Source organism: Schistocerca americana, chromosome 2 (genome assembly GCF_021461395.2).
Source record: "Schistocerca americana isolate TAMUIC-IGC-003095 chromosome 2, iqSchAmer2.1, whole genome shotgun sequence".
Lineage (NCBI taxonomy): Eukaryota > Metazoa > Arthropoda > Insecta > Orthoptera > Acrididae > Schistocerca > Schistocerca americana.
Window position 1 is genome coordinate 734,953,219 of NC_060120.1, and position 25,221 is coordinate 734,978,439.

The 25,221-nt window shown below is 39.0% G+C and overlaps 1 protein-coding gene across 2 annotated transcripts in view; it reads right to left on the minus strand.

Moving 5' to 3' along the window:
* Positions 1–2,982: 2,982 nt before the first annotated feature.
* LOC124595931 (zinc finger protein 395) overlaps positions 2,983–25,221 on the minus strand; it is a 518,499-nt gene continuing 496,260 nt past the window's right edge. For both annotated transcript variants that reach the window (XM_047134850.1, XM_047134849.1), the window contains 4 exons: positions 14,090–14,190; positions 8,073–8,209; positions 6,135–6,232; positions 2,983–4,520 (listed from right to left, as the gene is read on the minus strand). In XM_047134850.1, coding sequence (XP_046990806.1) covers positions 4,314–4,520; positions 6,135–6,232; positions 8,073–8,209; positions 14,090–14,190 — 543 coding nt within the window. In that variant the 3' untranslated portion in view covers positions 2,983–4,313. The remainder of the gene's footprint in view (positions 4,521–6,134; positions 6,233–8,072; positions 8,210–14,089; positions 14,191–25,221) is intronic.

Here is a 25,221-nt window from a genome sequence, read left to right on the forward strand (position 1 = left end):
TACAATCAGACAGTTTGAACTGACATAAAAATGATGCACATTTCTGACATTCAGCTTACAGCTCAATAGGAACTTATTCTCTCTACTTCTGTTACATTAAATATATATGAATAACCACACAGTAAGATATGTTTATTAATGTTTTTTACAATATCTGCTGCTGCCCAAGTCACTTAAGCAAAATTACTTTAAAATGCTGGTCAAAGAAATATTCATATTCCTTTATACTCAGGTATTTCTGTGTAACTGACCACACAACTCAAAAAAGAAAAATATAAGGCAACACTTCCTAAGGCACTCGTGGACAACCTGGGCTGCATAGGGATTTTCTTAAAACTGTTAGAGGCAAGATTTATGAACTCCTTCCTGTTTGGCTGAGCACATTTTGCTTTAGTTGTAGCAATCTGTATGAATTACAGAACCCATTTTATATTAAATAAATCAGTACTGCTGTCACTGACTGTTCTGCAACTAGTTGAATTAAAACAGATCAATCTGAAAAATAATTTTAGAACATAATTTTTGGTTTCCATATTTTGTTTCATTAAGCATGTTATAGTATAGCAGCAAAATTTAAAAAAAGGAAATGTCAGGTTCAGTTAACAGAGATAAATACAGATTTCACACAGTCAGAATTTTTCTTCAACTAGACCCCCATATCCTAATGCAACCTCAGACACAGATCCTCACAATTGTCTTTTTCATGTATCAAGATCCAAACTATTGTGTATCCAATTAGGTTTTGCTAAAAAAAAAAGGGTTCAAATGGCTCTGAGCACTATGGGACTTAACATCTATGGTCATCAGTCCCCTAGAACTTAGAACTACTTAAACCTAACTAACCTAAGGACAGCACACAACACCCAGCCATCACGAGGCAGAGAAAATCCCTGACCCCCCCCCCCCCCCCCCCCCGGGAATCGAACCCGGGAACCCGGGCGTGGGAAGCGAGAACGCTACCGCACGACCACGAGATGCGGGCTAGGTTTTGCTCATTGGAAGTGGAATAGGGGTGTAAAAAAGGGAAATAAGAAAATAACACACAAAACTACAGTATACTGAATGTGGACTCATTTGCTTTTATCAATGATAAAATGAGACACTCTTTCTTCATTTCTAAATAACTACTAAACTTTATCAGATATTGCAAGTCTACAGCAGGTAAGAGTGGGCCTGATCCATAGCAGGATCTTAATTGTGTGTTCTCAACTAATAAATGGAAGATAATAAGTCTTTAAAATGTGGAGACATAAAATCGTCCAAACAACTATCTGCCAAAGAATCAAATTGTGTGAGACAGTGCATAAGGCAACATTAAATTTTCTGAAAGACTCAACTAAAGAAAATAAATGGCGACTGGATTTCTAGAAAAGCTTTCTAATCAAATAGATCTTCGCTAAGCAACAGCCTCAAGGAAGTGAAAATACTTGTATATTATGTTCATTGTTAGAAATGTAAATCAGAAATTGTTGAGTGAGAAATCTGTATGGTTTTAGAACATCCTTGTTGCATCACTAGTGATTATTATGATTACTTGGCATAGGTAATGAGCAAAATTAATTACAATATTTCAATACTGTCTACTCATCTCTTGTATTATAAAATAATCTCATATTATAAAATCCACTGTGTCAAAGTAATGTCATCATTTTCAGTATTATTTAAATATTAATACTCTTTTTCTTGAATCAAGGGTTATAAGTACCTCTGGGCTTCAGAAGGCAACTGTTTCAACATTATGGAACATACATAAAAATGACACAGACCAATGGATAGGGTATCTCTCCAAGTTTCAGTTCATAATGTATGACAGAGAACTGTTATAGAACAGAGTGCACCAATAGGGTGCAGGCTTGTCAGAACATGTAGACAGATATCCACTTTATATTGTTGCATCAAACTAGTTCACACTTGCAGACAGGCAACTCACTGAACAGATTTCAAGAGCAGGTAGTTGTAGTCACACATGCATGTAGGTATTGATGTTTGTTGCATTATAAGTGGTGCATATAGTGAGCACCTATAATATGAGTTAAAAACTTTGAGGACTGCTCTATACATTAATGTATGTGTATTTTATGTATGCCTTGCAGTTTTTGTGTAGTCATCATCTGAAACCCTAGAGTTACTTGTGAATAAGTTAACACTTTGTACTTTATGTAAAACTAGTATGCAGATAGCATCGTTCACATACATGGGAGTCCTAGCTTGATGATAATGATCAGATACTCTCTGAAAGAAGACTGCCGTATCAGAGAGAATGGACACAATGAGACATCGGTAAAAACATTCCAACAGTGAGAACCAAATGTCATACTTATGAAAGGAAAATTTTACTCTTTAGAGATGAAAACTGAAGAAAAAATGATATCTTTAAGGGATATCAGAGAGAAAAAACTACAGTGGTTCAAAATTTAAAAGTATGAATATGTTGACATCAGAAATATTTCTCTGAATGAGCCATTTCTCAATGTCTACCTTGGTGTGAAATAGTTATTTTGATGCTCCTCAATATTAATTTTGTCCAAAGTTCATTCCATATCCTCATCAGAAGATTTCAGTTCCAATTTGATAGAAAGAAATTAAAAACTTGTGTCTCTCTCTGCCAGTAATGTTTCTGTTTCCTTTATCCAATTTTCTTCTGTCCATCTTTACTTATTACAAAGAGATTATGTCATACAAAATGTAACATCAGCAATTAGACAATTATCACATATTACAGTACAGGAGCAATTCCACTGAAATAAAGTATGAGGCACTGAGTGAAAAGTGACTAAAACATTTAAAATATAAGGTTTTTAAATAATGTATCCACAAGGATATAAATCATAGCCATATGTAAATTAATATTTGGAAGTGTTTCTTGAAAAATGTACTACCTAAGCACAGTGATTTAGATAATAGTTGATAACTGTATGCCATGTGACAAAGAAACAGGTACTAATGAGTGTATGCTGAACATTTGGTAATAAGAGACCCAGTAAACAACCACACTTTACTTTTAGGAGCATTGTGATACTAATACACATTAAGATACATCAGAATATAACTGCAACTGAATTTAAGTGAACAGGATATTCATAATAACCCTAAGTATCCAGATACTGTGAACAGTTTTAATGGCTATAACATTTTAACACAAAGGATCAGTACATGTACAGGGTGAGTGAAACTCATAGAACATTTTTGTCAGCACCACCAGACACTTTATATTGCCACATCCCATCTTTCTTTCTTTCTTTCTTTCTTCCTTCCTTCCTCCTTCTTTTCTCTCTCTCAATCCTTAAAAACGAGTAAATATGGACTGTATTGTGGATCACACCTGGAAACTTAATAATGCAGGAAATATATAAATAACTGAAGTTCAGCATCATTATATTTGAGTTTTTTGGCAATAACATCATTAACAACTATATTTTTTAAAAATATCTGCTTTTGCAGCACAACTGAAAAACAGCTCTTTGACAATATTAACATTTTTTTTAAAAAAATCTGAAATAGTAGTGCTTTTTCTTTGTTCCTATGATGTTTAAAAGAGTGCTAAATTTATAACATTGTCAAAGAGTATCTCCCTGTATCTTAGTACATCTCTTAAAAATGTATAAAATCATCTTTAATATCACTTTCAGTTCATACAATCACAGGCACGGAATTAAATGGGCAGTGACATCAGGTCATTCAGAGATATCTTAGTATCTCAAAAACATTTGAATCATTTATTTGTATTATAATGTCCCTCAAGTTCAAATATTATATATTACAGCCTGTTCACAGAACTGAGCATACAAATTAACAAATCTGTACACTTTGTTATAAAATAACAAATATTGTTTGAAAATGTAAGAATTCATTATAAATCCTTCAAAATCACTAACATGACATAACATAAATAACTTCTTTGCTCCATATGTATTCACATATCCAGACCATAGGTGTTCTGCCTCTGAAAATATTAATTCACACCCAAGATCTCAACTAGGCAATTCATTTTGATGGGAATGAATACGCAGAACACCAATTTAAAAAATGTTTTCTGTATTACAGTTACTGTAATTGAAACCCAAAGGCCTGGAAGATAGTTCACATCGTGAACAGAGACCTCCTCTTACACATTTCTGCAGCCACTGTGAAAGCATCACAAGTGCGTTCTATAATCATCGAGGCAGTAATAAAAGACTCAATTATAAAATTTGTGCTTTGTCAAAACAGTAATTCATTGGCAAAAATGTACCATAAATCTGTTTTATTTTCACTTTAAAGTGCACTTTAATACTGAAGCTCAGCAGTTCTGAACCAGTTCACAGCTTTAAAATTTAGTCACCGAACCGTGTGCACGCTTTCTTCCACTTGCACTGCGTACACCACAGTTCTCGATGTTCCATCCCGTACACTTTTCGACACTTCTTTGTTTCTCCTCGCATTTTGCGTGTGGGGCTCCCTGATAATAATTTGCTTGTAGTTGATGTGGGAAAACTGGACTCCGAACGAGGGCTCAGTTTCAGGTGTTTCAGAGGTGAATTCTGAAAGTGAATAAAAACAGACATTTTAAAAACTAGGCAAAAAATAAGTAAGTAAGCTGCATATTTGACTACTAGCATAAATGAGAGTTACTTATAATTTGAATGCTACCAATAAAATAAAAATCTGACATCACAAGAAATCTGAACACAGTTTTAAAACAGACCTTCTCGTGTTTATTTGCCTGTACAATTACTGAAAAATTAAAGACTAGTAAAAATGTTGGTAAAACCTGATTTGATCTCACATATCCTGTACCTGCTGTAGCTAGAAGACCTTTATCAAGCTATTATGTCATCTTAACCCAAGGAAAGGAAAGTTAGGTATTGCATTTTCAGCTTCGGATCACACAAATGGTGTTATAACCTGTGCTGGCTTCTTAGCAAATCATCATCAGTTTATCTGCTTCAGAATAAATAAAAAAAGGAGGGATAGTGGAGTATTAGCAACCTAAATAACAAAATAAAAATAACATCTATACACGACTACACACATTTGAATACATTACATGGTAACTTTTCAAAGTGCAACTGGACAGGCCCAGGGAGGAGCACACATTGTAAACATATCTGCATTCTGATTACTGGAACTGAAGGCTGCAGTTAATAGTCTTAAGTTGGCAACTCTTTAAATTGAAAGAATAAGATTAAAAATATACACAATATAACACTGATTGTGTGATTGCTTCTAGCAGATTTGAGAAGCGTGTATCTCTCGATTTTATATTTCATATTTTTAATCTTATATTTGTGATACCAAATCAGAATACAAATACATTTACATTGCAAGCAGCTCACCTGGCCTGTTCAATTTTACTTTGACAAGTTATTATGTAGCATCTCTCTCTCTCTCTCTCTCTCTCTCTCTCTCTCTCTCTCTCTCTCTCTCTCTGTGTGTGTGTGTGTGTGTGTGTGTGTGTGTGTGTGTGTGTGTAGAGAAGTTAGTTTGATTCTGTAACTTAATTTCCTAGAATTTTATTAACTTCTTTTCATTTTAAACAGATTAGTTGATTACTTATGAAGATGCCAAAACTGTTTATGATGCCATTGGACTGTCCTGGAGGGAGGGGGGGGGGGGCAAGGAGGAGGAGGAGGAGGAGGAGGAGGAGGAGGAGGAGAAGAAGAAGAAGAAGAAGAAAAGACAGCCACTGTGTGTGTACTACTAGTCTATAAGTAGTCTATAAGTAACATATTCCATTCATCTGTTTATTGTGTTTCAGGGTTGTTTTTCTGAGGTCAAGTTGGGAATTGTGTGTGGCATTCACCTAAATGGGTGCCTGAAACTGACTAAAATCTTACTCATACTGGTCAGTATGATAGAAAAAGCAGGCATTAATGTAGTGCATTAATTCAACCCAGGTGTAGTTCACACTACCTTACAAGAATGCGTTCTGTATCTTACACTGTATGAATATGTTTAATTTCATCTTGTCTTTTTCTCAGTTAATGTGAGAAAAATATTGATTTCTCACATATTATTTTTGTAGGGTTTGTCGATTTCAGTTAGCTTGCACGAATTTAAAAATGTATTAACAGAAATTTTTTAGCACGTATTATGATGCTACGATCAACTATGAGACAATATGTAATATATACTTTTGTGATTTAATAAATTACCGGTGAGGATGATGCTGATGAAGAATAGTTGCCGGCAGGAATGTTGATGGGTCCTGCTTTGTGGTAACCATTCTTCAACTGTTTTTGGTACTCTGGGTCTGTAAAAGAGTTTCATCACTAAAGCAATGCAACAAATACAATACAATATTGTTTTTAATTTCTTGAATACTTTTGTTTTGTTGTTTCAGAAAAATCAGTAAGAACTAAAAGTATATAAAATAGCACTTTTATGTGTAGTTACATATAGTGCAATGTGAGTTTAGGTGCTGAACACACTAATTTTCTCTATATCTCAACTATGTTTTCATCTGATGTAAATAATGCACCAAATAATGTTTAATTTGGTTTGTAGATTACTAAACCTTTTCCCCCCAAAAATATCAGTTAAAATACGCAAGATATATGCTGATGGCAAACAGTTACATAATCAGCATTAAATAAAAAATACTAACAATAAAACTATCTTTACACTTTTCTGTCCATAACATACCCGCAAATACTAAGTGTATTTCATTACTGTACATTTGTTAATGTAATTTATAAAATCTTAGTTTGATTTCTGTGACTCAATCTGATAAGGTGATCATCTGTTAACTGATATGAAAACAAGATTGTTCATCACTTACGAGAGACATGGGAGGAGGGCTTCATTAGTATTATAACATTTCAGTTTCCTCTCACACCTTTCATTTGAAATGTCATAGTAATGCAACTTATAGGTTTAGAATCAACTACTAATCTTTTCGAACTGATTCATTCACCCAGTCATTCTTTCATTCGTGCTGTCACTGTTACAGGTAACTTCCATGTCACAAACAAGACGCATCATATGACTATAAGTGAAATTACATTAATCTTTACTCTGTTTCTTCTCCCCCTGCCCCACTTGATAATTCTGCTCTATGTATATGCAGCAGTGCCATTCTGGAGTAATTCTGCATGCATGTAAATTATTTTTCAGTTTCCATCATTGAAGATGATTTTCTTCAAAGTCCTACCCAGTATCTCAGTTGGGTGAGGAGGAGGAGGGTGGGAATGAGACAACTTGGTTTCACAGCGAAAGATGAAATATTTTTGAAAATTCATGAGAAACGACTGCTGCAAGTCAGTATCAACTATGTGTTTGGTTTTTTCTAACTGATACAAAATTTATACGTTTGCCTTTACTGCAGGGTAGGATTGGAGTTCAGTTAGTAAAGATATGTTTTCCCCTCCTCCTCCCCCTCCTCCTCCTCCTTTCTTGTATGTGAGGGTCGTAGCCCCTCCTGAGCATTTGCTGGATATGCCCTTGGTATTTCTGCCTTTGATCTGCAGCATTTCTGCCCCTCTCCGAACTACAAAACATAATAGTCTATCCTTACACCAAACCTGCTTGCAATACATTGTCAGATGAATAATTTTTGTGAATGCTACATGTGCAAGAGCTGTTCAATGCATAAATTCAACACATCCTATTCCAGTCATGCCATTGCTATATACCAATCTATCAAAGACAGTCCATATTGTGAAAGAAGCCAAATCATGTAGTAAAATTTGCATAAATTTTTATGTAACAACCAACCAAACTGTGAGCAAGGGCAAGATTGAGCATCCAGTTGCAGAGTATGCTGTAAAGTATTATACCACCTACTCTGAATTACACTAGTGAAAACTGTCCCTCTGAAACATTCTTCTGTCCCATAATTCTCTTTATATTAATCTCTACTAGTCTCTGTCCTGTACCTTCATTTACCCTAACTACTGCCACTACTAGCTTCTTTCTTCTCCCCACCTCACTACGTCCCCCTCCCCCCCCCCCCCCCCCCCCACACACACACACATACTTGTTATGTGTTAATTAGTCATACGAAACAATATGCATATGCATTCCGCCTGGTCAGTAAATATCTGCTAGGTTAACATAATTGCTCTAGAGCAAAATACAATACAGCTTCATACCTTCATAGGGTGGACGTGCCATGTCACGGTGTGACAGTGTAGGTGGTGATGATGCATGTAGCCCAATCTCTACCTCTGTGTAGTAAAATTCTTCCTCATGATCCCAGTCTTTGCCATTCTCTGGTCCATTTTGTCGTCTGCCAAAGGTAGAAAAGATGTTTAAAAGAAAATATATTTCAAAAGCTGCATTACTTAGAAGAAACTACTGTCTACAATGAATAACTAATACCCTAGCAGCATCTGAGTAGTGCTGCTGCATGGAGTAGTAGACGGTACAGGCAAGGGAGGCACATGAGACAAGGTTAAGTCAGGAAATGAAGGTGTGGTGAACAAAGGTATTACTGTTTTTTAGTGTCCCTGTTAATGCATATCTCTACACAGAATGTTGCACAAGACTAATTTGGGATTACTCTGTCGAATGGTCACTTAAAATTCTTCTTTAACCTTCATTGTGTTTGTAGTAACTGAAACAAAACAATATTTTCAGTTGACAGTGAACTTTGCATGAAAGGTGTAATGAGCAGTATTTGATTGGGCTAACTCAGTCTACACATTGCCAAAACAAAATTGAAAGTAAGTGCTGAAACACCAGCAGTAGTCCCTTTCAGATTATCCACTGGTCGAAGCAATAGTCATTTCATCACTACATTACATATGAGGTCTTAGCAACATCTTTATCAATATTTGAAAGTACTCTCCTGTAATTAATAGGAGAATAAGTGGAGTAATGATTTTAGCAATGAATGAGATTAAAGCTCTGTTCTATAAATCATTCTTTTCCCATTTGTCAGCTTCAATAGACGTGTTTTAGCTTCTCAACCATACTTCAGTTTCCATCAACTTTAATATTGAAAATATCAGTGCCATTTAATATACTCACTGGCTTAGACTTTATAGTGGTTTACAGAATACAGATAAAGGTTTAGTTGGGAATGTGAATAAAAACTTATGTTTTGTGATATTAGAGTGTTTACTTCAATAGCTTAAATATATGTTTTGATCAACAAGAAATTTGAATCCATAATAAACTCACAAATAATAAAAATGTGTCATACATACACGTATAAAAAGATTGTCTTTATTATTTCTTTCTTGTCTCAGACGTTATGTCTGGTTAAAAATGGAAGGTGACGTGGACCTTGATCAAGCGTGACTTCCTTTTAACTGTACGGTATATGTTACATTGCATTTAGGAACTTTCGGGTAATTGAACAAGTGTCAATAATTACAGATTTCAATATAATGGAAGGAAACATTCCAATATATAATTACAGATTTCTGTAGTTGTATATATAAGTTTGGATGTAGCTGTATTTCCTTGATGTACTGGTGGATATTGTGTGGTATGACTCCTGTAGTTGATAGTATAATTGGTATAATGTCAACTTTATCCTGATGCCACATGTCCTTGACTTCCTCAGCCAGTTGGATGTATTTTTCAATTTTTTCTCCTGTTTTCTTTTGTATATTTGTTGTATTGGGTATGGATATTTCGATTAGTTGTGTTAATTTCTTCTTTTTACTGGTGAGTATGATGTCAGGTTTGTTATGTGGTGTTGTTTTATCTGTTATAATGGTTCTGTTCCAGTATAATTTGTATTCATCATTCTCCAGTACATTTTGTGGTGCATACTTGTATGTGGGAACATGTTGTTTTATAAGTTTATGTTGTAAGGCAAGCTGTTGATGTACTATTTTTGCTACATTGTCATGTCTTCTGGGGTATTCTGTATTTGCTAGTATTGTACATCCACTCGTGATGTGATCTACTGTTTCTATTTGTTGTTTGCAAAGTCTGCATTTATCTGTTGTGGTATTGGGATCTTTAATAATATGCTTGCTGTAATATCTGGTGTTTATTGTTTGATCCTGTATTGCAATCATGAATCCTTCTGTCTCACTGTATATATTGCCTTTTCTTAGCCATGTGTTGGATGCGTCTTGATCGATGTGTGGCTGTGTTAGATGATACGGGTGCTTGCCATGTAGTGTTTTCTTTTTCCAATTTACTTTTTTCGTATCTGTTGATGTTATGTGATCTAAAGGGTTGTAGAAGTGGTTATGAAATTGCAGTGGTGTAGCAGATGTATTTATATGAGTGATTGCTTTGTGTATTTTGCTAGTTTCTGCTCGTTCTACAAAGAATTTTCTTAAATTGTCTACCTGTCCATAATGTAGGTTTTTTATGTTGATAAATCCCCTTCCTCCTTCCTTTCTGCTTAATGTGAATCTTTCAGTTGCTGAATGTATGTGATGTATTCTATATTTGTGGCATTGTGATCGTGTAAGTGTATAGAGTGCTTCTAGTTCTGTGTTGCTCCATTTCACTACTCCAAATGAATAGGTCAATATTGGTATAGCATAAGTATTTATAGCTTTTGTCTTGTTTCTTGCTGTCAATTCTGCTTTCAGTATTTTTGTTAGTCTTTGTCTATATTTTTCTTTTAGTTCTTCTTTAATATTTGTATTATCTATTCCTATTTTTTGTCTGTATCCTAGATATTTATAGGCATCTGTTTTTTCCATCGCTTCTATGCAGTCGCTGTGGTTATCCAATATGTAATCTTCTTGTTTAGTGTGTTTTCCCTTGACTATGCTATTTTTGTTACATTTGTCTGTTCCAAAAGCCATATTCATATCATTGCTGAATACTTCTGTTATCTTTAGTAATTGGTTGAGTTGTTGATTTGTTGCTGCCAGTAGTTTTAGATCATCCATGTATAGCAAATGTGTGATTTTGTGTTGGTATGTTCCAGTAATATTGTATCCATAATTTTAGCATGTTGGATAGTGGGTTCAGAGCAAGGCAGAACCAGAAAGGACTTAATGAGTCTCCTTGGTATATTCCACGCTTAATCTGTATTGGCTGTGATGTGATATTATTTGAATTTGTTTGTATATTAAGTGTGGTTTTCCAATATTTCATTACTATGTTTAGGAACTGTATCAATTTAGGATCTACTTTGTATATTTCCAATATTTGCAGTAACCATGAGTGGGGTACACTATAAAAAGCTTTTTGGTAATCAATGTATGCGTAGTGTAGTGACCTTTGTTTAGTTTTAGCTTGATATGTCACCTCTGCATCTATTATCAGTTGCTCTTTACATCCTCGTGCTCCTTTGCAACAGGCTTTTTGTTCTTCATTTATAATTTTGTTCTGTGTTGTTTGTGTCATTAATTTCTGTGTAATGACTGAAGTTAATATTTTGTTTATTGTTGGTAGGCATGTTATGGGGCGATATTTAGCTGGGTTTGTTGTGTCTGCTTGATCTTTAGGTTTCAGATAAGTTATTCCATGTGTAAGTGCATCAGGGAATGTGTATGGGTCTGCAATGTAACTGTTAAATAATTTAGTTAGATGTGAATGTGTTGAGGTGAACTTCTTTAGCCAGAAATTTGCTATTTTATCATTTCCAGGGGCTTTCCAATTGTGAGTAGAATTAATTGCTTGGGTGACTTCATGTTGCAAAATTATCACTTCAGGCATCCGCGGTATCATCTTGTATGTGTCTGTTTCTGCTTGTATCCACCGTGCATGCCTGTTATGTTGTACCGGGTTTGACCATATGTTGCTCCAGAAGTGTTCCATGTCTGTTATGCTTGGTGGATTGTCTATTTTAATGTGCGTGTTATCTATTGTCTGGTAAAATTTCTTTTGGTTTGTGTTGAATGTTTGGTTTTGTTTCCCTCTATTTTCACTTTTTTTGTATCTTCTAAGTCATTTGGCCAATGCTTGTAATTTCTGCTTCTTTTCATCTAATTGCTCTATCGCTTCTTGTTGTGAGATTTTACCTAACCTTTTTCGTTTTTTTTCTGACATTTCATTTCTTATAAATTGTGTTAGCTGTCCGATGTCTTTTCTCAGTTTTCTACTCTGATCTGTAGCCTGTGTTGCCATGCTGGTTTTGTGGGTTTCTTCTGTGTGTTGGTTGGTTCTGATCTCTGCCTAGTGTGTATATTTAGTGTAGTGAGTGCTCCTATATAAACCAGTAGTTGCAACTCTTCCATAGTTGTGTTTTCATTTATTTTGTTGTGTATGATTGTGTTGATAGTTTTTATTGTTGTTTCGACTTGTGGGTTATTTGGCGGTCTGTGCAAGAATGGTCTAATGTCTGTATTTGTGTCTTTGTATTCTATATATGTCAGCTGAAATTTCTCTTCTATATCTAACATGTGTGTCACTTCGTGTTCGATTTGTGCTTGTTCTGGTGGCTGTCTTAAGATTTAATTTTCCTCTGACTGTTTAATTGATGCGTGTTGTTCTTTGTTTGTTTGCTCTGGGATGTTTGAGTCCATTACTGTATTTTCTTCTTCTTCTGATTGCACATTATTTTGTTCCAGTATTTGTTGTACTTGTTGTTTGATGTTTTCTAATTCTGACTGGGGTATCCTGTTATTTTTTATTATTACACGGATCTAATCAGCTAGTCGTTGTTCTGTTAAAAATTTTAATTCTGGGTATCTGGTAATAAATGTTGTGTATACTTGTGATCTGTATCCAGTTGTGTTGGTTCCTAGGTTTGTTGCTTGGTAATAACAGAACATGAGGTGTCGATTAACTTCATCTGACCATCTCATCCTCTGTCTTTGTTTTCCTTCTAGGGTGGTTGCAGGAAGCATATCCTGCAAAACATCTCTATTTGGATTTGAATCATTTTCCAGTTGTCTAGCAGTGTCGTTACCATTGTGGGCGGGCCTAGGGTTCAAGCGTCGTCCCCGACCATGACGGCGCTTGTCCGAGGCTTCTTTAGTTCTGTCCTGAACAAACTAATCACACTAAAAGGGGGGTTAGCCCTATTAGTGGTTTGTTCTTTTCGTCGCCTTTTACGACTGGCAGAACATACCGGAGGCCTATTCTTTTCCCGGGCCTCCACGGGAATTATTATTATTATTATTATTGTTATTATTATTTAACTACAGAGCTGTGCCATTATATGCGAGAGTACCGCAATGATTTTCTTGCTTAAGTTTTTGTAATATTTGTTTCAATCTCCTTAACTTTTGAAATCAGTCAATACATATGTCCAGTTGGTGTAATACTATGTATGTTCTTTTATGTTAAAGCAGTGGACTTATCAAATGTGTTCCTCTGTATTTTATATAGTTCAACAGATTTGAAAACAGTATGAAAGTTGAAAATTTAAAAATTCCGTAACTGGTTCTAAATGTGCTCTGCGAAAAGTTACACAGACTTATGTCTTGTGGACCTAATTTGTAGGCAAACATATGAACTCAAATGATTATACCATATGACATATTGGATGGGCCTGGAAAAAGATCATCAAACATTTGATACATTTTAATTGGTAAATGTGACAATATTTTAAATACCTATTAAAAATAAACAAATATATCATAACAAAATAATAAGCAACCAGTTGCATAAAAGAAATTTAATTTCTTTACTGGTTGTGGACACTTGGTGCCCTTCTTCAGAAGGTTACGCATATCGCTTCTGTGAGTGTCAATAATAAAGTGCATACAGCACAATGCCGTGGTCCTAAAATACGAGCTCTTAGATGACTACATATAGTTCACAGTGTCTGTTTTGTGCAGACTCTGTGAACTACATGTAACTCAGCACCATGTGCCAAGAGCAACCTACTTCAGATTAAAAATTTACATGTAAGCTCAGGTGCAGAACATCTCAGTTTCCAGACAGTCCCTGCAGATAGGAGAGATCATACAATAAGTTTCGTTTGGTCTTATGTTTTCATTAGCAAATCTACTTGAATTTGTGTGTACTCTATGAAATGTTCAGAAGTTACGAATGTAGTTTGGTCTGAGCATGAATATCACTTTGTTTTCATATGAGCTGTGACATTTTATAAATCATCAGAGCACTAAAAAATGTCTCAGTCTAGTGGTTCAATGTCTTCTCTTTACTATTTGTAGGATGTAATAAGCATATCTAACTAGTGTACGATTTGTTGTAAGCAACCGTATGATAGTTCAAATAGCATGCCTGATGTATTCAGTTAACAAGAAGTCACATCTGGAACAGAACAACTTACCCAAGGTGTGCTTTTCGGACATGGGATTCAATGGCAGCACAGGTTGTGGTCATGGCCAGGCAGCCAGGCCAGGTGCAGTGGTACACTGTTGTCCGGATTGCCTGCAACAAAAATATCCTGTCAGTTCATAAATAGGGTTAAATTACCACACTGATAAAATTCTCTCAAGTGTAATATACAAGTAAATATGGTCCAAGCTGATTACTTTGGCACTCATTAAAAAATAAATAAAAATTCTAGAACACATACTAGACACCCAAAAGTACAAAGGTGATAGAATTTAATGATCATTAAATTCAAAACGGATCACATTTGTATGTCTATAAATTTATGTTCCTAAATAGCAGCTACATATGTGTGTGTGTGTGTGTGTGTGTGTGTGTGAGAGAGAGAGAGAGAGAGAGAGAGAGAGAGAGAGAGAGAGAGAGAGAGAGAGAGAGAGAGAGACCATTAAAGAGTTGTGCAAATTGGTCACAAATTAATATACAGGGGACAAGTTGATACTAGGCATACATTACTTGCAAATCCCATTCCATGTAATCTTTTCGATAGTAGCTATGCCTCACAGACAGATGTGTGAATAATATACACAGATGTCAGCATTTGAGAGAGGACATGTTGTTGGGCTCAAAGAAGTCAGCTGGAGTGCTTGGCGAATTTCTTGATGTTTGAATAGAAGCGACCCCACTATTTGATGATGTTGGCAGGAATGGATGAACCACTGTAGAATGTAGTGTCTAGAAGAGAGCGGTCGAACTAGAGACGACAGAACATGAAGATCGAGCAATCATCAGAGAGGCACTCAGAGCCCCGGATTCATCATTACCATCAATCTGATGTGTGACAGGTGCTACAGTAATCACAAGGATCGTTAATAGATGGCTGACAGGAAGGGGACAGAGCTCACAGTGCCCCTCGTGCCCATTACCACTGACCTCTGTACACCAACAAGTACATTTGGCCGGAAATCTCATTGACTGAGTAGAATTGTTTTCAGTGATGTGTCCCGCTTTGAACTGAGTCCCGATGACCAATGAAGATGTGTCTGAAGACATCCTGAACACTGGAGGGATACTCTGACTGTCGTCTGCCATATGGCCAGACAACCAGGAGTGATGGCCTGGGGTGCTATTTCATTTCATAGTAGGACCCCTTTTGTTGTCATCTGCAACACCCTTACAGCACAAAGGTATGTCAACAATATTCAACACTCCATATCGTTGCCCTCTGCGGCAAGCTGTGGGATTACATTTCAGCCAGGTAATGCCTGCCTGCACACAGCAAGAGTTTCTACTGCTTGCCTTCGTGCTTGACAAATTCTACCGTGGCCAGCCTGGTTCCTGGATATCTCCCCAATTGAGAGAGTTTGGAGCATTATGGTCAGGTTCATCCAAACAGTTTGAGTTTTGATGATCTAAAGCACCAATTGGACAGTATTTGGCATGATATCCCTCAGGAGGACTCCAACCACTATCAATCAATTCGAAGCCAAACAAGTGCTTGCATAAGGGCCATAGGTGGACCAATAACTTGTTGAGTTGCTCAATTTGTGAATCCCTTTCTATTAAATAAAGCATTTAATTTTTCTGAAAGTGTCATTTGTTAGTCTGTACATATACATCACATCTACCAATTTCTGCATTCTTCAGAGAGTATTTCTCAACACAGCCCAGATCAACATCAATCTCAAGCAGCTTCACCATCGATTTTAGCTTCGCCATCAATGTAACAATTTATGTACCAGTAGGTTCTGAATTTTGAGGATAAAAAGCTCAGGTGCATAATTCCAGTTAATCTTGCATAAACTTATTAAAGCTGTTTCTAAATGTTTTACAATGTTCAAGATACTTCCTGACGATGGTCTGTAAACTGTCAATACAATGACTCTTCACATTCAGTATTTCCATGTGATGTTCTGATATGCACAATACGTTTACTGAAATTTCATCTGCCTTTCATTTTCCTGAATGGATATGAGAAATTCATCTTTTTTTTATTTATAAGGCTTTTGATGGAAATCTTTGAATGTATTTTAATATGCTGGGCTTTGTCCAGCCTGCAGTACTTTGTTATACCAGTTGCTGTATCAACTGTGACTACATTTATTCTGCACCTCTGTCTTTCGACAGGCCTACTAAACACATTGAAAACCACTGGGTTATGAAGGAAACTGCAGTCTTCAGATGCAAACCATTCCATGTATGATGCAATGATGCAAGCATGTGAGGGGCGGTGCTGAATCACACCTACGTGTGAACATCCCCCCCCCCCCCTTCCGAGCAGTTTTGCAGGCTGTGCATTAACAATTTTCACAGAAAACTTCATCCAAGGCTGATCATATTGCTCAAAGAGTGACACAATCTTCATACTAGTGTAAGAAACATTCTCAGAAATGTGACTGGTGTCATCCTCAATGATATAACTGAGATTACAGTTCAAACTGTTACCTGCATCCCCTTCTATTATTGTATTTTCGATAAAGTTCTGGGGGCCAAACCACACAAACCCTGGGTTCGGTGTGGGGCAGCAGTGGGGTGAGTGGGCTACTGTAGCCTGTTTTGTACCACTGAGGGCTATGGCGGGGACAAAGCCTCTCCATCGTTTCTAGGTCCCCAGTTCAATACGATACAATACAATACAATACAGGGTCTCCTACTGTTAGCCAATAAACAGATTGTAATAATACTTAGAAAGTGTATTTTTTGTACAGACACACACTTTTTTAAATGGAATAATTCCAGTTGGCATTAACAAACTAAAAGCAGGGTAAATTAGAATGTCGGTGGTGTTTGGTGAAGGATTCTAGTTGAGGCGTTTACAAGGTATCATATTTTGAAAAGTTTCCACATCGATACTTGGGTGTGCCATTCAAGTAGTTGTTAGGTATGATGTTGTTATGTTTGCTTAAAGTGTGCTTGTATGCTTGTATGGCCCTTGAATGGATTGTGATTTGCTAGTCAGTTAGTCTATCACAGTCCAACCGTTAGGTCGCAAATAAATGATGTGATTTACCAACACAGAGAAAGTCAACATGCTCATGGCATATACAGTGTAGGAAGAATACAGTACATTCTTGTATGGTCTATGCAGCAAGATATTCCAACAGACGCCAACCATCTCGGCAATTATTTATCAAAGTCGTAGTGTGACACCTAGACAACATAACAGAAGGAAACAAGTGAAGATGGAAGAGGGAGAAATTAATTTTATTGCTGCTGTTGCAACTGATCCTCACGTTAGCCCCCACACAATCGCCCGAGGAAGTGGCACGAGTCAGACAAATGTCCTACGAATAGGTTCTATCCCTATCACATCTCTCTCCATCAAGAACTGCATAGAAAAGATTGTGAGAATCGTGTTAACTTCTGCACATGGGCACTAACACAGTATACTCCAGATGTAACATGTGTCTTGTTTGGTTATGAAGCCACATTTACCAATCACAGTCAGGTTAACTGCCGAAACAATCACTACTGATCTGTTGACAGTCCTCATTGTTTTAGTCATGAAGAACGTCCATGAAGTGTAAACGTGTGGTGTGGGATAGTGAACCATCAACACATGCTTGTTTTTCATAGTGATAACACCGAACGCGCCCAAATATCGCAGCCTCCTAACAGACCATCTTCCACTGATGCTGGAAAACGTTCCTCTGCAGACTAGGAGGCCCTCTAATACCAACATGATGGCTGTCAAGCCCATAGTGCACAAAGCATTACAGCACGTCTCCACGAATTGTTTCCAGATCGTTGAATTGGACGCAGAAGTCCTGTACCTTTAAATCCTAACTGCTTTATTAAAGAGCATTAAGATGTCTCCAGCATTAGGAAACGAAACAATAGACATAGACACATGCCTTAGATTATGGTCTTGTTCCCACATAACAAAATCGCTGAGGATGTATTGCTTGTGTTTTCCACGTCACCAGGTCGGATTTCTTCATTTAAGGCAGTGTCGTGCGCCACAGGGAGGAAGGGAAGAGACACATATCATAAAGATGTAATTTCTCTTTCCGGCCACAAGCCTTATGCAATGGGAATCGCTGTTCCATAGTCGGCTCCCACAAGGGTAGCCGTTCCACCGCACTATCCACAGAACAATGTAGCAGCACAACCTGACTTCGATCTTTAAGCCAAATGTATGCATAGCATTCAGTGTGGCTGACTGGCTCTCTTCGTGCAGCCCAGTCCAGACTGACCTGTTCCCAACAGTTCACACCGACTCGTCAACTTTTATCTACTCAATACACTAGGCAACTTGACCAAAACTGCATCTACCGCCAGCGAGAAAACTCCGCAACTAGCAGAAACCCTGCGACTTTCTCTTGGCCACTGGCCACAAAATGTCGGTAAATCATTTTGCAGGAATGTAGCAATTACTGTTGCTGTAATAAAATTTTAAGAAAGGTAAATTATTGAGTTAAGTACTCAGAAGGAAGAATGACGAAGAAGTGTCTAAATAAAAAAAGTGTGTAATAAGAGTAACTCAATCTTTTTCCTTGTTCCCTTGGATGGTCTCCCTCCCTCTGACAGTTTACTGCTTTCCTTACCTCCTCCTCCTCATAATCATCATCATCAGTTCCTCCCCTCTTCGCCCAGCGCCGTCCACTGACTGTGACGAGGAAAACCACCAAATCTGGGAACACCTCGGAGGAGAGTTGGCGTCGAAATCCTTTCCTTGTGAGAGTTGTGGTTTGGGACTTGCGCTGGCTACCTGTTCGCCAGCACAAAGCGGCTGCGTCACGTGTAGCAGCTGAGAGTCGCTTGCAGCCTGTTGCAGGCTGCGCAGCCCGGGACGCATCGATCGCGCCCTCAGCCCGCTTCATATTGGGGGGGGGGGGGGGGGAGGGGGGTCACGGCCGCACGCGGCGTCATCGCCAACTGGGTCACATCGCTACCTGCGGAGCTGCCGCGTTGTATTCGGCAATTACTTTGAAGCGCGCTCTAACACCGGCTCCAGGTGGCCTCTTCCTGTAGGCACTCACTTCTTCGGTCCGCGGAAGTGCGTGATACAGCAATTTTATCAGCAGGATCACTCGACAGCCGGGAGATAAACTTCTCGAAACAAGTTTTGTACTACTCATACTACTTGCGTAGTTTACGTTTCTCTCTCTTTTTTCTTTCTTAATCGCGAACCTTTTTCTCAATACTCTTTACAACAGAAAGCCACAACGTAACGTACAGTCACCTGTGTATCGGAGGCAAAATTAAACCTTTAGTCTCAGTTTAGTTTAGTTGTTGACTGCGCTGTTTTTCCAGCCGTGAATAGGGGAACACACACAGCCTCGCTATGGGCTGTCCAGTCTGCTATCATGTCTCGAAAGGCCACTTCAAGTATAGACGGCGCGCTCTCTTGCCACTTTACGACGAGAGGGGTTGTCAGCTTGGGAAGTTAACCGCCGAATTGGCGTACACCACAGCGACGTCACTCGTTCATTCAACCGCTATCGTGAGACAAAAAAACATTGTAGCTCGGTTCCGTCTTGGTCGCCCGCTGTCAACAACGCCAGCTCACCTCTATCTATGCACCTATTGCCAACATCAGTACAGGATGGAAACAATGCCGTCGGCACAGAATGTTTGTATGCACCTTACAAGTTACTTTTCCTTTCAGTGTAGTCATATCATCTCCTGAAGTTCAGGATATTATTTCCATACCCAATGCAGAACATGTACTACGCTGTACGACTGGAAAAAGTCAGAACTGAACACTGTTACTGGTGCTGTTCGTGGAGAACAGCTACCTGCGCTTGTAAACAGCGGAAAAGTAGACTCGTCGGATCACGTGACATATTCCCACTAATTGGTAATCCAAGTTTTGTTTTGTTTTATTTTATTTCCTTTACCAATAAAGCCTTGTCTTTGTATACACTTGCTGGTAGTGGCTTAATCACGGATATTTTGCTTTCTGTAGGTCCAGTCGCAATTACACGAATGAACTTTATATAATATTAGGGAATGGAGTCTGTTGTATGGCAGCGGTTTTGCTATCAAAGGTAACAATACTGTTTACTGCCCTCCTGTATTTGTCAGCAAGTTTTTCTTCCAGTATTGTGGATAGCAGACGTAGCATTCCCATGAACCTGTATGTTGTGACACTGCGTGTACGGACAGACGGACTTGTATTATTGTTACGGAGGCTGTGGAGCTAGATGAACACAACAACACGACTGACAGCTAACTTGGAACACATCCGGAGATTAGAACGAGAGAGAAAAACACAATACGGTCGTGGAGTTAACAAGCTCTGGGAACGAGGTGTTTATATGGTGTGCACGGTGCAAACTAACCGCTGCGGCCGTGTTAGGCAAGGTGGCGCCGTTAATGTGGAGTGGCAGCAGAAAGCGATAGCGACGCCAATAAGCGCGGAGATGCGCCGCGAGCCGGCCCGGCCACGTGCCCGGCCAGCGATGTAAACAAGGCGCGCGCGGGGTCAACGACCGAGCCGCTGCCGGCAGTGGCTGCGCGCTGCCTGGCCCGCCGCTCGCCTCGCCTCCTTTGTCTGCGGACGGCACAGCCCAGGCCGGTCGATACCTCGTCTGCGCAGCGCTGCGCCGCGATGCCGTTGTTGTTGTTGTTGTTGTTGTTGCTGCTGCTGCTGCCGTGCCAAGGTTAGCCGCGACGCTCGCTGTCTCTTTCCATTAGCAACATTCCACGGTTGCTTTCACTAGCCAGGAAGCCGCTAGGCAGTTCCTGTGACACTTGGACGCTGCTCTGACAGGTCTGACTGACAGCGAAAGCAGAGGCGCGGGGCGACCCCTGCCACATATCTTCACGAAGAAAAGACATTTAAAAATGTCTAACACCAAAGGCGCTGTTTATTTACTACCTGGCTAGTTTCGAGCAACGGCCATTTTCAGAAGCCACGCATTTGTACACTACTGGCCATTAAAATTGTTAACCACGAAGATGACGTGCTACAGACGCGAAATTTAACCGATAGGAAGAAGATGCTGTGATACGCAAATGATTAGCTTTTCAGAGCATTCACACAAGGTTCGCGCCGATGGCGACACCTGCAACATGCTGACATGAGGAAAGTTTCCAACCGATTTCTCATACACAAACAGCAGTTGACCGGCCTTTCCTGGTGAAAGGTTCTTGTGATGCCTCGTGTAAGGAGGAGGAATGCGTACCATCACGTTTCCCACTTTGATAAAGGTCGTATTGTGGCCAATCGCGATTGTGGTTTATCGTATCGCGACATTGCTGCTCGCGTTGGTCGAGATCCAGTGACTGTTAGCAGAATATGGAATCTGTGGGTTCAGGAGGGTAATACGGAACGCCGTGCTGGGTCCCAACGGCCTCGTATCACTAGCAGTCGAGATGACAGGCATCTTATCCGCATGGCTGTAACGGATCGTGCAGCCACGTCTCGATCCCTGAGTCAACAGATGGGGACGTTTGCAAGACAACAACCTGCTGCACGAACAATTCGACGACGTTTGCAGCAGCATGGACTATCAGCTCGGAGACCATGGCTGCCGTTACCCTTGACGTTGCATCGCAGACAGGAGCGCCTGCGATGGTGTACTCAACGACGAACCTGGGTGCACGAATGGCAAAACGCTATTTCTTCGGATGAATCCAGGTTCTGTTTACAGCATCATGATGGCCGCATCCGTGTTTGTCGACATCGCGGTGAGCGCACATTGGAAGCGTGGCGTATCACCTGGCGTGATGGTATGAAGTGCCATTGGTTACACGTCTCGATCACGTCTTGTTCGCATTGACGGCACTTTGAACAGTGGACGTTACATTTAAGATGTGTTACGACCCGTGGCTCTACCCTTCATTCGATCCCTGCGAAACCCTACATTTCAGCAGGATAATGCACGACCGCATGTTGCAGGTCCTGTACGGTCCTTACTGGATACAGGAAATGTTCGACTGCTGCCCTGGCCAGCACATTCTCCAGATCTCTCACCAATTGAAAACGTCTGGTCAATGGTGGGCGAGCAACTGGCTCGTCACAATACGCTAGTCACTATTCTTGATGAACTGTGGTATCGTGTTGAAGCTGCATTGGCAGCTGTACCTGTAAACGCCATCCAAGCTCCGTTTGACTCTATGCCCCGGTGTATCAAGGCCGTTATTACGGCCAGAGGTGGTTGTTCTGGGTACTGATTTCTCAGGAAGTATGCACCCAAATTGCGTGAAAATGTAATCACATATCAGTTCTAGTATAATGTATTTGTCCAATGAACACCCGTTTATCATCTGCATTTCTTCTTGGTGTAGCAGTTTTAATGGCTAGTAGTGTATTTAGGATATGTTTGGTGCGGACAGTTGGTTGATTGATTTGGGGGGAAAGAACGAAACAACGAGGTCATTGGTCCCAGATGTGGACAGTTCTATTTATGTCATCACACTTAAATGTATCTCATATTTTCAGTAACCAGTATGATGTGATCCAAGTGACAACGATATTTTATATACAAAGGACAAATTGTTCTTATTTGATTACACTGTGTATCGCGCTTATTTATTTATCTTTGGTGTTACTGTAACTTTTTCCTCCACCTTTTTTATGTGGATCATTTCATGGCGGATAATGAAGTTATTGGATACATTGAAGTCTACACCAAACATATCCTAAATGCAATCACGTAGCTTGTGAAAATGGCCGATGCCCAAATGTAGGCAGCCTGTAAATAAACAGCAGCTTTGGTGTTTCACATTTAAAAAATGTCTTTGCTTCAATATATGATAGCTTCAAGACACGACGTACTAAAACGTTTATCCGTGTCTCCTGTCAGCGGTCCATCTCCGGTAGGCCACTGCTTTTAAGGAGCTGAATACGTTCTCTGCAACAGAACATGTTGAGCTCGTTTCCCGTTTTTTCGTTACTGAGGAAACGCCTACATTCTTACTGCACGACCTGTACCTTCAGATAATATCTCCACACTACTATCCCAGATTACTTAAGAAACGAATCACGTGGTCTATAGCTCGCTTAGTAAATCGGTTACTGCTACTCTACGTGCGGAGTTTGATTCCAAAGGATCCCAGTATTTTTCTGACGCTAGACGTTAACTTCCACCCATGACAGGTTCAGTGTCGCACGACGCCCGTACAACTGATGAAATGCTAGGCCCCTTTTCGATACAATTCGTTGTCCTATCTTTTATGTAATGTTTTACTTCCGCGTGCTATGTGAAAGCAACGTCCCATAAAAGATACAGGGCATCTTGATTTTTGAAACATTGTAGGAGAAACAGTCAGCATTTCTCAAGATGCTAACGCTACTCATCATTGTTTACGAATAGCTAAGTCCCTCCATCATGAATATGAAGTAAAACTTTCGGACCAGTGCGTACTTAGGCCTTGCACACAGTGAAACTAGCTAGATGACTATGAAATTCTTACTCTCGCCCTCATTTTGTCAACCTTCGACTTTTCGGCAAGCAGACCTGACATATTTGCCCGCCACTGCAGGCACTGATTCTAATAAACAGCCACGATTTTTTTTTTAAATTGAAGCTCACTTTAAAAAGTAAAATGTAAACTTACAAACCTTTGTGGCACTAAAATTGTGTTTTATTCAGTTGCTGTCAGACGGTCCGTAAGTAAAAATTATCAATATACCGTAAACGTACAAAGTTTGTAATGCTGGATAAGACAAATTTTTCAACGCATTGAATAACTTCGGTACCACACCGTTTGGTGCGAGGGTATATCATCACTAAACGATTTTAGTCGAGCTTTGTCAACAATGTACATCAAATTTTGTCTACATCTACAGCCATACTCGACAAACCGATGTAAAGGGCGTGGTAGAGGATGCTTGCCATTGAACAAGTTTTGCGGCTCCTGTCCCGTTCCAATCACATGTGGAACTGTGAAGTTCAGTTTCGCCAGCATCTCTGAGACACACTTCCATGCGTCGAACAAACCTGTCGATAACATTGTGGCGCAAGTTCATAATATGTGATGCACCAAAAACTATAGTAGAGTGAAACACGTGTATAAAACTCCTGTACCAATTTGTAATACATAAAATTTGGTTTAATAAAATAAAATTACGCAAAAAGTATTCACCAAACGTTCGGAATTACCATTTAATATTAGTGACCTACTTTTTCCACTGCTTTAAGAATACTATAACGGTAGTGTGGCAAGGGATCGGTAGCACGTGCTACAAGAATAACCGCCTCTGCTTCCACTAAGACAAAACTACATTTTTGCTTAAAATGTCAAGTGGCATCACGGCTTCGATTTCATGTTAAACGGTAAGAACCTTTTCAACTTCCTGGATCATCCTGATGGTAGCTTTGAGGAAGGCACTGACATGCAAAGCGAGACACTCCTATGTTCGATTACTAACTGGCTTTAGATGCCCGAATTTCTTTTGTAAATCACAGTTTTAATTCTGAAATACCAGTAGTTAGTGAAATTGGCTTTGTTTTTTAATAGATCAGCTGACACAATGCTTGTACTACTGCCTAAGCAAATGACACATTTTCTACATCAAACACTTGTGCATCGCCTAGCCTAGAGTAACACTTATTTTATTCGGATGGAAAAAGCGCTTTACGAACTTCTTGTGTTACAAACTTAGCGCCAACGTTAAAGTACATTCCATCACATACTGTTAATTTTCACTTTCGCAATTTATGTACAGACCCAACTGAGGTCAGAACTTTTGTACTGATCAAATCTTCTAAGTGCGTATCATTACGTACTTAGTCGTATAATGTTTTCTTCGTGTTATCGATCCATGGACAGGGAAGATGGATAACGTAGTTAAGTAATTAAATGAAGGCGGCACTTCAATGTATAAAATTTCAGAAGTAAAGGATAAAATGATCAGTTACTTCACGCCTCTCTCTCTCTCTCTCTCTCTCTCTCTCTCACATACACATACACACACACACACACACACACACACACACACACACACACACACACACACACACACACACACAGAGAGAGAGAGAGAGAGAGAGAGAGAGAGAGAGAGAGAGAGAGAGAGAGAGAACCTGGCAATGTTTTTTTTAACTATTAGAAAATAATAATTGCCATTTTTGGGTGGGAATTCAGTTCCAAATTCGACATTAGATTTAGGTACCGTCAATAAGTTTGTGCTTAAAGGAAAGTTTAAGACCTATTTAATTGCAGTATATACAAGAA